A 15,644-nucleotide genomic window follows, 5' to 3' on the forward strand; every position below is an offset into this window, starting at 1 on the left:
TGCTTTCTTTGGAGACAGTTCTTTAGCTTTAAGTTTGATCCTAATCTTGACACAGGAGATAATATGGATAGATTCAATAGGATTACACAAGACTTAGCTAACTGCGAAGAGAAAATATCTGATGAACAGAAGATAGTGGGTCTGCTCAATACTCTAGGAGATAAATATAAAGACATTAGAAATGCCCTAGAGTATGGTAGGAGTGATTTGACTGTTGAAATAATTCATAGTTCTCTTTTGAACAGAGAACTTGAATTAAAATCTGAACACAAAGATGTGTTCCATGTTGAGGGTGTGTCATCCAATCAAAAATCACATGCCAAAGGTGTAAGTAATCTCAGTTTTTCAAATTTTAACAAGAACAAAAATTTCAATAAAAGGCAATGGAATAACACCAAAGGAAAAGGCAAGAAACCAATTAAAGGAAAACTGAACAGCAACAATAACAATAACAAGAAATGTTTCTATTGTGGAAAACCTGGTCATTTTATTAAAGATTGTTTTGAAAAGGCAAATGATCAGAAGAATGGTTTTAACATTGAAAATGCTTCTTTAGCAGTTACTGCTAAGCATAAAGAAGATGGGGCCAATATTGGAGTTGCCTATGTGTCTTTAACTGAAAATACTGATCAGGACTGGGTCCTTGATTTAGGTTGTTCCTCTCATATGACACCAAATATTGGCTGTATTTCAGACTTTTGTAGTCTGGATGGTGGATCTGTTAAACTTGGAAATGATGAGTCATGCCAAGTGAAGGGAATTGGAAATGTGCTGCTGAAATTAAAAATGGGAAACATATGTTACTAAAACATACAAGATATGTTCCATCACTTAGGAGGAATCTCATATCCCTAGGAGTTCTTGATGATGAAAAATATCATATTGGTATTAAAAATGGTTTTACAAATATAACAAGAAATCAAGAACTTATTGTTAGTTCACCTAAACTCAATGGAATTTATGTAATAGGTGCTGAAATTGTTTCACCTAAAAATTCTGTGAATTTTGTCACCCATCCCGATAAATCAGAATTATGGCATAAAAGACTTGGCCATTTAAGTGAAAAAGGTTTAAAAACTCTATCAATCCAAGGGGTATTTGGGAAGGACAATGTTCAAAAACTGACTTTCTGTGAACACTGTATTATGGAAAAACAAGTCAGACTGCCTTTTAAGGCAGGGCTGCACAAATCCCAAGATATCCTTGAATATATACATTCTGATTTATGGGGACCAGCACCTGTTTCTACAGTATCTGGCTACAGATATTATCTCCTTACCACTGATGACTATTCAAGAAAAACATGGATTTTCTTATTAAAATCTAAGTCTGATACTTTTGCAATTTTCAAAGAATGGAATGTATTGATTGAAAATCAGACTGGTAAGAAGATAAAAATTTTGAGAACTGACAATGGGCTTGAATTTTGCAATAAGGAATTTGATCAATACTGTAGTAAACAAGGGATAATGAGACATAAAACTGTGAGCTATACTCCACAACAAAATGGGGTTGCCGAGAGGCTTAACAGGACAATTCTTGAGAGGACCAGATGCATGTTAATCAGTTCTGGTCTTCCAAAAGTCTTCTGGGGTGAAGCTGTAAAAACAGCCTGTTATCTTATTAATAGATGTCCTTCCAACTCTTTGAATAACAAAATTCCTGAACAAATTTGGTCTGGTTCAATACCAGATTATTCTCACCTAAGAACCTTTGGATGTGCAGCTTATGCACATCATACTGAGTCGAAACTGGACCCTAGATCGTTGAAGGGTGTGTTCTTAGGATATGGAGAAGGGGTTAAAGGCTATAGATTGTGGTTAAGAGATGTGAGGGGTTATAAGGTGATAATAAGCAGATCAGTTATCTTTAATGAAGATGATTTTCCATGTCTTAGTGACAAATCTGGTGAGAAGTTAGGAAAGGATGATTTTATTATCACAGAAATTAATTTTGATAACCACAATACTGATGATGAGGCTCAGTTTGAGGTGGAGCCACATCAGATAGTACCCCAAAATGACTCTGATGTTGAAATTATGGAAAATGAACAGCATCTGGAACCTGCACATGATCTGCAGGGCTACCAGCTTGCTAGGGATAGAGAGAGGAGGGAAATAAGACCTCCTTCCAGGTATCAACATGCTGATTTTGCATCTGATCAGTCTAAAACTGATCTGTTCGAGTTAGAACCTGCCTCTTATGAAGAGGCTATATCTTCCAAGGAATCCCTCAAATGGATTACCGCGATGGAAGATGAAATGAACTCACTCCTCAAGAATAAAACCTGGATTTTAGTTGAAAAACCCAAAGATTGTAAGTTGATTGATTGTAAATGGGTTTACAAAATTAAAGAGGGTGAGACTAAGGTAAGTGATAAGAGGTTTAAGGCAAGGCTTGTAGCTAAAGGCTTTAATCAAAGGGAAGGGATAGACTACAATGAAATTTTTTCACCGGTTGTTAAATATACATCCATTAGAGTCCTATTTGCTATAGTGACACAATTTGACTTGGAGTTAGAACAACTTGATGTGAAAACTGCCTTCTTGTATGGTTCTTTGGATGAAACCATACATATGACTCAACCAAGAGGGTTTGAAGTGGTAGGAAAGGGAAACTTAGTGTGTCTCTTAAAGAAATCATTGTATAGCCTAAAACAGGCTCCTAGGCAGTGGTATAAAAGATTTGACTCTTTTATACAAGGTTTGAACTTTAGGAAATCAGAATACGATCCCTGTTTCTATTACAAGAAAGAAGGAAAATCTGATTTTTTCTATCTGATTTTATATGTTGATGATATGCTCCTTGCTGGTCACAATTCTGCTGCACTTAATTCAATTAAAGAAAATCTGAAATCTGAATTTGAAATGAAAGATTTAGGACCAGCTAGAAAGATTTTGAGCATGAAAATAAAAAGAGATAGAAAAAATGGAAAGTTGTTTCTAACACAAAAATCTTATGTTGATAAGGTTGTAAAAAGATTCTCCCTTCATGAATCTAAGCCTGTTAGTTTGCCTTTATCTGCTGGTATGAAACTATCTGTTGATCAATCGCCTAAAACTGAAGAAGAGCATAAAAGAATGATAAATGTGCCTTATTCTAATGCCGTTGGATCTGTTATGTATGTTATGGTTTGCTCTAGACCTGATATTGCTTATGCCGTGAGTGTGCTAAGTAGATTTATGAGTAACCCAGGTGAAATACACTGGCAATGCATGAAAAATCTGATAAAATACCTGAAAGGAACCAGTAACTTAGGTTTAATGTTCAAAGCAAATAAAAATGGACTTAGACTTAAGGGATATGTAGATTCAGATTTTGCTGAAAATCCGGACAATAGGAAGTCCACAACTGCATATTTCTATGTAATAAATGATACATGCATTAGCTAGAAATCCCAGCTTCAAAAACTTGTTGCATTGTCCTCAACCGAGGCTGAATACATTGCTGCAACTGAAGCAGTGAAAGAGGGATTATGGCTGAAGGGTTTACTTAGTGAATTAGGTCTTATAGAAAATCAGGTGGAGCTATGTTCAGACAACCAAAGTGCCATTTTTCTAAGTAAAAATCCTATTTTTCATGATAGATCTAAGCATATAGATGTTAAGTTCCATTTCATTAGAGATATCATAGATAGGGGTGATATTAGATTGGTAAAAATTCCAACAAAGGTAAATCCAGCAGATGCCGGAACTAAGGTAATCCCTATAAATAAATTTGTTGATTCTTTAAGATTGATTAATCTTGAAGAAGACTAATTTTTCTTTATTTTGTTTTTACAGGTAATAAAGAGCAAATGAAATGGAGGTATAAGTTTTTGAATCCACATTTAGAGACAGCACAAAACAGCAAAGGTGGAGAATGTGAAGTATGTTGCTGCTTTTGTGGAGTCCAGCCCAGCTACTTAAAATGGCCCAAGTAAAGACCCAGCTCATGACCCGATTGACAGCCCATTTGATGGAAGAATCTAGAACCAATTTGATTTTAACTAAAACACGTTTTTCAGTTTTAAGATAACAACTCTTATGGATCGTCAACACGTGGAGAATGGTGAGTCGTTGGATTGAGATGATTGAGCTGCCCCCCTTTTTTAATTGAGTCAAAAGACTCTAGGGTTTGAGAACCCTTCTTTCATATTCGCGCAGCTTCTTCTCGTTTTGAGTTTTCTCTCTGTATTTTTCTTGTGATTCTTTGGGTTATTGATCTTGAGTGATCTTTGTAGAGAAAACTTAACTCTGTGAACTCTGCGTGAGTTCTTGTTGTGTAGAGAAGCTGTTGTGTTGTGCTGTGCGAAAATTGTGGAACTGTGTGTTCCGTTGTAATCGATACTTTGTTGGTTTTGGCTGGTTGATTTAGTGGATTCGAGCTTATTCCTCCATGGATGCTCAACGGGGTTTAGGCGGTCTTGTTGATCGCTAAACCTCGGGGCTTCGGCCGAAAAATCTGTTGCGTTTTATTTTCTTCAGATCTGCACTTTTGGTCTTTAGCTGTGTGAATGTTATGTGTTGTTTGCGTATCCTGGTTCCTACAAAGAGCATACACCAGTGATCGTAGTGTTCATCGAGCTTTGGAATTGCTAGTTGGACAAAACTACTTTCAGTTGCCATTTCCTTGCTAACTTAGAAGACTGCTGCTTCTCAGGTTTCGTTCAACCCTAGTTAACATGGCTCTGATACCAGATGTCAAAAGAGCTCTGTGCAGAAAACAAGAAATAGGAAAAACGATCTTATTTCATTGAATGAACAAAGTGGCTTATAAATAGCCTTACAAAATAACTTAAATCAAAGAAATGCAGCTCACATTTAACAAACCTAAACACGTGGTCAATGACTATGAAAAGATCATAACAGCACATCCCTTAACAATAGGGAAAATAAAATAGAATACATAAACTGATTAATAAACAAAATACTAATAACTTTGACAACATGAAAAGGTCAATTGGTATTCTGAATGGTAACTAAGTTCTTTTGGCAACTTATGATAACAATCGTGGCAGAAGTTACTTGTGAGGAAGGAATTATGGTCAAAGGGATGATCGTTTTCAAACTTTAATTTAGGAGAGACATATGTTATTACTGCCTAAAGAAGGGCCACATTAAAAGAAAATCGCGAGGGACTGACAAGCATCTTGAAGCGAAGACGAATAAAGATTCTAAAGAAGATTTGAATAATACGAATGTTGTTGATTATAATGTCAAGATTGACAACGATTTTCATTTTCTTACTGATTATTGTTATCCAAGCGTCTCCTGGATTTTGGATTCTATGTGTGTTTATTATGCCCTTAGTTGTCAAGCGTCTCCTGGATTTTGGATTCTATGTGTGTTTATTATGCCCTTAGTTGTGCCCCTTTTTTCTAGATAATAAATTTTGGAATAGTGATTTTTTTATTTTTTATTTTTTTAAAGAATGTGTGGTTAAAAAATAATAGAAAATTTTTGAGTTTATACGTAGATTCATTTTACTGGGAGAATCTATAGTTGAAATGAGTTTTGAAAAAATGAATTTTAAGAAAGAATAATGCTATTCGTACTGAAAACTGTCAGTAGTCGCCCTATGTGGCATACACTTGACAATTTGGTATTTGATACATAGATATAGTAGTTATTTTTTGAATTATATATCAAATGAAAAACTGCCAAGTATACGCCACATAGGACGACTGCCGGTAGTTTTCACTGCAAATAGCATTATTCTTTAAGAAAATGGGGCTCAAACAAGGGAATGTGGCCCCACAAAAGGCGATTGAGGATAATAAATGCGCATAATGTTATGGAGTGGTAAAACCAGTAATTGGTGTTTGAACAACGAAGTATGATGATTTCAAAACGTAGAATGAGGTTTCATAAATTCTTTAAATTCAATTCATATCTACTAAAATTTTTTGGGACATGATGGCACCTACCATTAAATTCGTGCAATGTTGGGTGCTAAGAAGTGGTCATGGATTCGAAGAATTTAAGTCAACTGGCGATTATTTGGACTATTTAAGTAAAAGTAAATAGTTAAAGGTCCTTTTAATAGCTATAATTAAGTTTGGGACTGTGCAAGAACTATGAACAATCGAAGAGAAATTGAGAGGGTGAACAAAAAATAAATAAAAATTGTGTGATTTTTGCAATTAATAAAGTCTTCTTTTGTTGTAGTTTTCAATGGTTTATTGATCCATGTTTAATTATTTTCTTTTTTTTTCTTTTTGGCTCATTTTTGTATTTTGTGTTTCCCCTGCTTTTTGGTTTTCGCCTAAAAAAAAATGACAGACACCAAAAACTTTGTTATTATCCCTACATTATTATTACAACGCTAAAGTCCACCACTACGTGCCCAAAAGCCGGGCAATAATATCATCAAATTTGAAATTTACATGAATGAGACAATTATTTTCTGTCAAGCCAAGTAGATAGGATTAAGGTATATGCTCCAACCTCTTGTATTTGCCGTCAACCTGATTAAACTTACACTACAAGGGGTTGTTTAATAACAATTTTAGTAATTTTTAATAAAAAATTGTGGGTTTAATAATATGTGTGGTTAAAATTAATTATTGACTTCGATTACAATGTTTTAACCTTTTCCAAACAAGCAACAACACACATATAGTCTCTATTTAATGTAGCTAAAAATAATTTTTTTTGTGAATTTTAATAAAAAATGATGTAATGTATAGTTGAAAAGTTGTGAGCTAATAAAATTTGTAGTTAAAATTAATTTTTGATTTTCTTTAAATTTTTATCAAAATTTTAAGATATTCCAAATAGGGCATAATTTAATTTACTATGTTATCGAACATGACAATAATAGGTGTTTGGTATAAATACAATACAAGAATATAAGATTTTAATTATTTTTTTAATCATCTTTTGTACTGTCGAAAACTCTTGGATTGCTACATTTTTACAAGGTCGAAAAATAATTTAATTATTCAAGAATTTAAGTGAGAAAAGAGGGACACGATTTTTTATTTTTTATTTTTTTCACGTGCATTGAACTTTAAATTTATTAATTATTATACATCGTGCATGCCAAACTTGTACATGTACACCTCCAACTCATCAGAAATTTTAGTTCCTAAAAAATTTCAAAGAGAAAGAAGAGGTATAGTTCTACCTTGTATGCATCAAACATGACCAAATACAATGAATTTAAAAGAAAGAAAATGTTGAAATCTCATTCGTTATATTGTCAAGTCTCAAATTTTCAACAACTCGTTCCTATGAATAAAAACCTCTTCGATTCCATCAAGATTCATTTCAACCTTCAAATACTAACGGAAAAAACGGTTCTTCTTCTAACTATAAATTAAACCAAAGCCAAGGTAATTGTAGGCTGAAAATAGAACGTTTTCATTTTCCTCTCTCTCTCTCTCTCTCTTTAAGAAAATTTTCCTCTCCCCTCAACAGGTAGAGAAATGGGTTGTGGGGAATCAAAGCATGCTGTTGCAACAGAAAACACCATTAGCAAAAGTAGAAGCCAGAAATCCAATTCTAAGGGAATTGCAGAAAGCTTTGTTGAAGAGAAGGAAAAGTTATTCAAGGAACCTGGGGTGGATGGAAATGTGGAGGAAAGGGGAAGTTTGGAAGAGGGAAAGGAAAATGCAAAAGAAACTAATAATGGAAATGGAGAATCAAAGGTGGTGGAAAATGTGAAAGAAATAGAAAAATCTGAAGAGGGAAAGGAAAATAAAAAAGTGGAGGAGGAAAAAGAGGGAGGAGATGCCAAAGAAACTGATAATGGAAATGGAAAATCGAAGGTGAAGGAAAACGTGAAAATAATGGAAAATTCGAAAGTGGAGGAGGAAAAAGAGGGAGGAAATGCCAAAGAAACTGATAGTGGAAATGGAAAATCAAAGGTGGAGGAAAATGTGAAAATAATGGAAAATTCTAAAGTGGAGGAGGAAAAAGAGGGAGGAAATGCCAAAGAATCTGATAATGGAAATGGAAAACCTGAGGGTAAGGAAAATGTGAAAGACAAGGAAGAAAAATTCAAAGCACCTGTTGTGGTTGTGGAGGAAAATAAGGAGGAAAAATCTGATGACATCAGTGCTCATCAAGAGATTGTTGCTGTTCAAGAACCAGATGTAGAAAAGCTCAAGAAAGAAAATGAATCCATTATCCCAGAAGAAAATGCATCAGAAAGGAAAACGGATTTGAATGATAATGTAGAGGGAAAAGAAATTATCGAAGAGGCCAAGGAGTCGTCGAAAACTGGTTTGTTCATAATCTCCACTTTACGTTTATTACATAGCAAAAGTTTTTATCATTCTATTGAATCTACTCGTCTAAAAGTTTAAGTAGTCACGTTTATGTCTTGTATATAACACACCTTGAAGACAGATTCATAATATTCTTGTTTAGTTTCATGTTAGAGACGAAAAAAAAAATCATTATTTAAAATTTTATCTTAAAAAGGATTCATCAATGCTGTAATTTGTTTTTGTAGAGGAGGCTATTAAGGTGGAAAATGCAACAGAGGCGAAAGAAGAAGTGGTGCTGCCAATTGCTGAAACAGAAGATTCTGCCACCAAAAAGGAATAGAAAAGACTTGGGCTGCTTGAGAGTTGATTTCAGAGTGTAGGGGAATCTGAAGCCAATTACACCAGAATATGATAAAGGCTTCTTGATTGCCGCAACAGAAAATAATTCTGTATTCTTATATAACACTGTATTCATTATAGTATAATTTCCAATTTACTTTGTTAATATAAATATTTTTAAAAGTTTAAATTTATAGATAAGATGATGATTTAACGATATACCAAAGCAAGTAAGAATAATCCATCGTGATGAGTTAGAAGTCAGGATTGAATAAATGAATCATGCTTCATCACTATGTTTGAAAGACGGGTGTATCTTCCTCCCATGTCATAATGTGTCAAAGTTTAACGTAACCCTTCTTTTTACAAACTACGAAAAATAAGACATACCCATATCATAATGTGTCAAAGTTTAATACAACCCTTCTTTTTACAGACTACGAAAAATATAAACATAGTGATGAAACATGATTCATTTATTCAATCCTAACTTTGCCTAAATTCGGGTAAGCTTATAAGAACTTTTCAGGAGGATTAATATCGATCCCATGGAATGTACTAATAGTAGGTGGATATCAATTATAAATGTGTGGTTGAAATTAATGTTTGGTTTTGATTTGATAGAAAAATAAACTTATACCAACTTTTTAGCTCTAATCGAACATAACATTTATTGAAAACAGAACTTCTCTGTTATAAGTTTATGACTGCTATAATTCAGTAAAAATTGAGATATCCTAAATTTGCAAATGTCCTATTAAGATATCAAATCCTATTTCCATGAAATGAATATTCTATATGCCAAAGTCAACAAAATAATCTCAAATTCCACTATGTTTCAAGTTAGATAAAAGACGCTTGGAACACAAAAGTGAAGTATTAAATCAACTACAAAAAAAATAATGGACCAGAACAGAAATTAATAATTTATTCACATCAAGTATGAATGTTGAGTACAACAGTTATCTACAAAATAAACCTTCCCATGGGCTATATGCCCTTCAGATGGCATCTATAGAGGGAAACAATCGACGTGCTATGCGCACTTACCTCTTTTCTCGATTTCTCAAGAAATTTGACATGACTAACCTTAGTAAATATCTAAAACGAGCTACCCTGATCAGCCAGTTCTGTATTTAATTTCACAATGGGAGCGGAGGGAACTCTGGACAAGACGAGATTTCCATCAAGATCTTTTTGGACAAATGCAGAGATACGGGGATCCATCACGATTCTGCATGAGCCTGATATCTCACATCCCATTTCAACACCATAGTACGTCAAGTGATCTGAAATACTGTTCCCAGCTACGGACCTGGGAAAGGTTAAGACAAGGTCAGTGGCAGCTATTGCAAATACAGCCGCTAAACTTTGAATTACAACCAACCATGAGCTAAAGCAATTCTGAAGTAAACAATTCTTTCTTTTACAGAATTTCCAATACAGTGGTATAGACTTCAAAATGCGTTATTCTGCCCACTACCACATAAAAGACCTGACCCAGGCTCTTGCCCTGGCGCTGGAACAGGTCGTGTCAGACACCTCATAGAAAATAAAATGAAAACCAAATACTTCTAATAAAAACAATGCAGGATCTACACGAACTATTGATGTATACGTCATCTTACAGTCATTCAAACAATAACATTAAAATTTTATTTGTTTCTACCATTCATTTCCTATTAAATTTTTACAAATCAGTAGGCATAGCCCACCTAGCACAATGTCTCAGGGAGGCCCAGCCCAAAACCCAGTCGGTGGGGGTTGGATGGAGGCTGACTCAATATGCTCGTAGTGAAGTAATGTGGGTGTGTAGCGACCAAGGGAAGAAGCACCAAAGTAAAGAAGAGCGTGTGTGTGAAATCTGAAACCTCAAATGTAAATAAAATAATAGTTTTCTGAATAATTTTCCATTACTTTCTGAAATTTCTCATTGTAGTCGGAGGTAATAACTACTTGCCTGCTACATGTTGGGTCTTCCCCAGAATTATCGCAGACCTTCTCAACTGGATAAACTAAACTTCCAAGCCCTGCAGTGTAGAGCCAGACCTGAAGGATGAAGATCTTATAAGTCAAGAAAAAAACCAGCCAGCATAAATTGGAAGAAAAAGTTAGGTCAGATTATAAGAACCCTGAAATATATTTCATAAGAATGTCGTGATGTGGTCATTAATTTGAGTAATCTTAGCAGTCAAGAGGAATAAAATTATTCAAATAGACGCATCAAATTCATATGAAAATCACCATAACTTGGCGTAGATTGTACATTATAATAAATAAATAGGATAAACTAAAGCGCAACACTAAACTGGAGTGGGAAGAGTAATAATGGAAGATTTTTCTTATCAACATTTATCTGAAGAAACTATAAAACTAAAGAATAATAAATGGTAATTCACACCATGTTTCAGCATACTGGAAAAAATATATATATAAATAAATCTGAAAAACTTAAAAACTCTAACTCGTTAAATATGTGCATCATTTAAGGACAGGAAACGTGCCACTAAAAACTAAACTAGTGTTATCTGTGAATTTGAATTACGAAGAACTATTACCTCTCTTGGGAAGTGGTGGTATGTCTTTTGAGGGAAATAATAGTAGTAAGGGGGCAAATGAGGCACTATATCATGTCCATGGGTGACACGAATGGTTTTTGGCACCACTTGGCTATAGTAGGATGCAAAAACAGCATTGCCGATCCTAGGTTGCCCAAACGTCATGACCTGAACATTCTGCTCTGCAAGCGCAAGCTGAGAATATGACAAGAAGTTTTTCAGTAGCAGACTCCGGAAAATCCAAGACAATAAGAAATACAGCAACAATTACACAAAAACCTGAGACTGAATCTCAAAATTCAAATTCCACAGACATCCAAGAAATTCACAAGTTTGAATACAAATTAGAAATTTGGTGATGGAATAATTGATAAAATTACCAAAGCTTTTGAGATTTAGCTTGATAATTGAAAGGGTGCCGATGGAAAGGGATATTGAAAGAATCAATCATCAACTGTTCCTTTTTTCTTTTTTTTCTTTTTTGCTTTTCCATCTATAAACAAAATTAGCCAAAACCATGGTTTTGGCACAGCAAATTATATGTCAATTAAGAAAGGGCAGCATATTCAGGAAATGTAAGAAACAACAGAAAATATTAAGAAAGGTGAGTGCTGGATAGGTACACTGAGATCGAATCCACAAAAACCAGCCATCGCCCCACCCATTGAATGCCCAGTCGAAATAATATTAATATTTCCATACAAGTTGGTTGCCTTTTTAACTGCATTTAATACTCCAGGCCGTAATGTCGTGTTGTAGTAAGCAGAATAAAATCCATGATGCACCTAAAAAAACAAGGCCACGTGAATGTATGCATACCCATCCATATAAACACTCACTATATATATTTACGAAAGAGACACCCAATCACAAAACTTGGCTGTTCGAACCCTCGCATTATCGATTCCAGGGTAGTCTATATCAAGCTGCTTCCAGTACAAATCTTCCACCCAATTCTGGATACTGTAAAAAATAATAAAATAATAATAATAAATAAATAAAAATTAAGCATAACATAAGGTATAAGCAAACTAGTCACAAGTACACCATGATCACCATGAACTAAAACATCTTGTTATTCAATCTTAAAACGCATATGGCAGAATGATCAAAACAGGATTTGGTAATATTGCACATAGATGCAAAATAAGATGCAACATGTTGGTTTCTTGCTTAAAGACGGTTATCTTTTCAAAGGAACCAAGTTGTGTATTCCTGGTGCCTCACTTCCTTGTATGGGAATTACATGCACGGTCTAGCTGGTCATTTTGATCGAGATAAATCTGTCACCTTAGTGGAGGACCATTTTTATTGGCCCTCCTTCAAGAGGGACATGCTCGCATTATTTCTCAATGTCGCACTTGTCAGTTCAAAACGAAGAAGACTAAGCCAAAGTGACGGGGAAGGTAAGGTGGGTGTGCAAGGCCTTATCAATGATTATTTTCAGCTAGTCACAAGAGTTTAGCTCCGCTCTTCCTACGGCCCAAGACCGTATTCATTCAAAGAGCTAGCAATTACTTTCTTCCTACCCGGAAATCATAGTAAGCTAAGAGAAAGACATTCATATTCACCCAAGCACAGGATAAAGGACTCTAGCGAAGAACCGGGAACGCAATCAAAGGCTAAAGCCCTCGACCAGGGATCTTCTTGTTTAAAATATGTAAGAGACTACTAAAGGAACAACATCATAACACTGAGACGTACACTCTTCTACCATTCCTGATACTCCCTGGCATGACCTATGCTTAGATTTTGTTCTAGGTTTGTCCAAGAACGCTTGATGTCATGATTTTATTTTAGTTTTCCTGGATATAATCTCGAAGATGGCACATTTCATTCCATATTCCCAGTCTACTGATGCGTCACATGTTACTAAGTTGTTTTTCAAAGAAATTGTTTGCATATATAGGCTTCTTTACTATTGTGTTTGATCGTGATGTCAAATTCATTACTTAACTTTGAAAGATCCTGAAAAAATTGTTTGGAACTACGCTTAAACTTTCTTCCACTTTCGGCCCATACATCGACGATCAAACTGAGGTGGTTAACCAAAGCATAGGAAACCTACTTAGTTACTTAGTCAGGGATAAGCTAGAAAATTGGGATCTTGTGTTACCTATTGCTTAGTTTGTGTAAAATAATCATGTCAATAGGTTTATCAGTCGTAGCCCATTCGAGATAGTGTAAGGTTTTCATTGCAACAACCACTCGCTTGTCTTTTTGTCTATTGATTTTTGTCTTGTCACGTTTGCTCAAACTGTTGCAGACCATATTTGTGAGTTGCATGATGATATTAAACCTAAAATTTCTTTTAAGTAATGATAAATACAAACTTAGCTCTAGAACGTTTTCTCAAACATGCTTCCAAAAAACTTTATGCTAGATAACATTGCCTCTTTTCCATTGTTAAAAGGCTTGGAACTCATGGATATTTATTTGATTTGCCAACACACTTAAATATTAGTCCAATTTTCAATACAGTAGATTAATATCATTATCAAACACTTGAACGTCCAATCTTACCGTCTCCTATTTCTACAAGTCAAGCTCCTTGCCTAACCTTCTCAGGCTCCAGCAACCATGTTTCCCTTTTAAGATATTAGTAATGAGGTGCTTGAGGATCAATTTGTTACTTCCAAATAATCGTTTTCGCAAGTTTCTTATATGCTGGAAAGATTGTCCGCCTAGTGATGCTACTTAGATTAATAAAGGCGGGTTTCGTCAACAAGATAACAAGCAATTGGATGCTTATCTACACTATAGCTCACCAGAGTTGAGTGTTTTCAGCTAGGGAGACATGATGTAACACTAAGCCGGTGCTTGATTTAAAATAAAATCAAAATTTTCGTAAATTTTGATAAAAATATGATGAAATGTATGACTAAAAAGTTATGGATCCCATAAAATGTGTGAGTAAAGTTAATTGTTGACTTTCACTTAGATTTTTATTAAGATTTTAATCCACACCATATAGAGGCTAAAAGTGTATTCAAGGCGGAAAATGGGATTAAACTAATTAGGACTTCTATAATACTAGTTTGTGTTAGATTATGATTATTTTCGTGATAAGTTTAGATTTTTTTATTAATTTCCTATATAACTTAGAATTGTTTAAACCCCTATAAAAAGAGGGTTGACTCTTTGTTTTAAACACAGTTTGATTATTGAATACAAACTACTTCTCTCTCTAATTTATCGTCTCTCTCTCTCAAATTCTTCTCAATTTTCATAAACTACCATTTGTGAATTTCGTTTACCAGCTTTCTATGTCATATAGTATACAGAAGATCATTCTCTGGTTTGGATGTTAAAGAAGATGATGCATATTAAAACAGGAACTCAACCAGAGAAGTAAAATTCCTTTTCACTCATTCATTCAAAAAGATAGCACTCACAAACTTCTATTCAAGCATCAAATTTGAGGTAAAACATGTAATCATAGAGAAGATAAGATCATGAAGCACCAACATAGGCCATACCTGTTTCCCTGAGTCCCTCTGAATGCAATCACAATAGCATTAAGATCCTTGGCAACCCCAACAAATGCCTGCACCAGATCTTAACAGTTAATAAAATACTAATACCTGTTTAAAACATGACAAGATAGAAATAAGTCTTTCCTTGTTGGAGGGTTGGGAAGAGAGAGGGGGGGGGGGGGAGGAAAAAAAAAAAAAAAACAGAGTTAAATACACAACCAGGTCCTACAATGAAGATGTCAAATTTATTCCAGGATGTGAACTCATACATTCCTATTTCAAATATTGGTAACTCAATTTCAAGGTGCAGCCTACCAAACAAAAAAGCTAATCTTGGTCTTTAAGTGCATTGTATATGCCAAAACAATTTCATAAGATTCACACACGAATCAGCAATACCACAATTTCTACCAAGTACTAACCGTCAATAATTCTAAGAAACATGAAATTTTAGCACGCCACATGTTTTTATATATAATTAAAACAATGGAACAGGACAAAAAATGATGCAGTTGACTGATGAATTTATACACAAAACAACTCCATACTTATTCGCTTTTCCATTGCAAGAAATCGAAAAATTATATCTCAAAATTCAAGATTATTCACCTTTACCTTAAGTTCTGCAACCAAAACAAACACAAAAATTTTGGCAGCAATTAATAATTTTCCCCCCAAAAAAGATACTGGAAGTCAGTAAAGCAGCCATATAAATAAATATTTTAAAGAATGTCCTGAAAGGACTTTTACGAGAGCTAGAAGGCAGGTTCCCTATCCCATATGTGAATTGAATTCGACCACTGAAGCTTCAGAGAATCTATATATTGTTTATTAGCTAGCTGATTAAAAGGAAGATAGGGCTAATTCTATCCAGAGAATCAAAACAAACACCAATGCCACCAATTATTCAGTCGAACCCCTTTGTCATATAGTAATTGAGCTCAATTTCAGAATTAATATCTCCCAACCTCTAGTTAGTGCCATTCACTAAGATTAATCAAAATCCACATGCTCCATAAATTATCAAGCCGAATTCCAAATTTTCTTCAGAAAGAAGGAATATTACCTCTACCA

At 34.5% G+C, this 15,644-nt stretch overlaps 2 protein-coding genes across 2 annotated transcripts; one reads left to right on the forward strand and one right to left on the reverse strand.

The window, feature by feature from the left end:
- Window positions 1–7,226: 7,226 nt before the first annotated feature.
- LOC111392309 (glutamic acid-rich protein-like) lies at window positions 7,227–8,755 on the forward strand. Its single transcript, XM_023017622.1, has 2 exons — window positions 7,227–8,210; window positions 8,443–8,755. Exons 1-2 carry the CDS (start codon window positions 7,412–7,414, stop codon window positions 8,535–8,537), a joined length of 894 nt encoding a protein of 297 aa, XP_022873390.1. The 5' UTR covers window positions 7,227–7,411; the 3' UTR covers window positions 8,538–8,755.
- Window positions 8,756–9,436: 681 nt separating this feature from the next.
- LOC111392312 (lipase-like) lies at window positions 9,437–14,841 on the reverse strand. Its single transcript, XM_023017625.1, has 7 exons — window positions 14,790–14,841; window positions 14,574–14,652; window positions 11,985–12,057; window positions 11,718–11,879; window positions 11,095–11,289; window positions 10,497–10,585; window positions 9,437–9,851 (listed from the first exon to the last, which is right to left on the reverse strand). Exons 1-7 carry the CDS (start codon window positions 14,839–14,841, stop codon window positions 9,638–9,640), a joined length of 864 nt encoding a protein of 287 aa, XP_022873393.1. The 3' UTR covers window positions 9,437–9,637.
- Between the last annotated feature and the right edge of the window lie 803 nt (window positions 14,842–15,644).

The sequence above is a fragment of the Olea europaea genome, unplaced genomic scaffold (genome assembly GCF_002742605.1).
Source record: "Olea europaea var. sylvestris unplaced genomic scaffold, O_europaea_v1 scaffold920, whole genome shotgun sequence".
NCBI lineage: Eukaryota > Viridiplantae > Streptophyta > Magnoliopsida > Lamiales > Oleaceae > Olea > Olea europaea.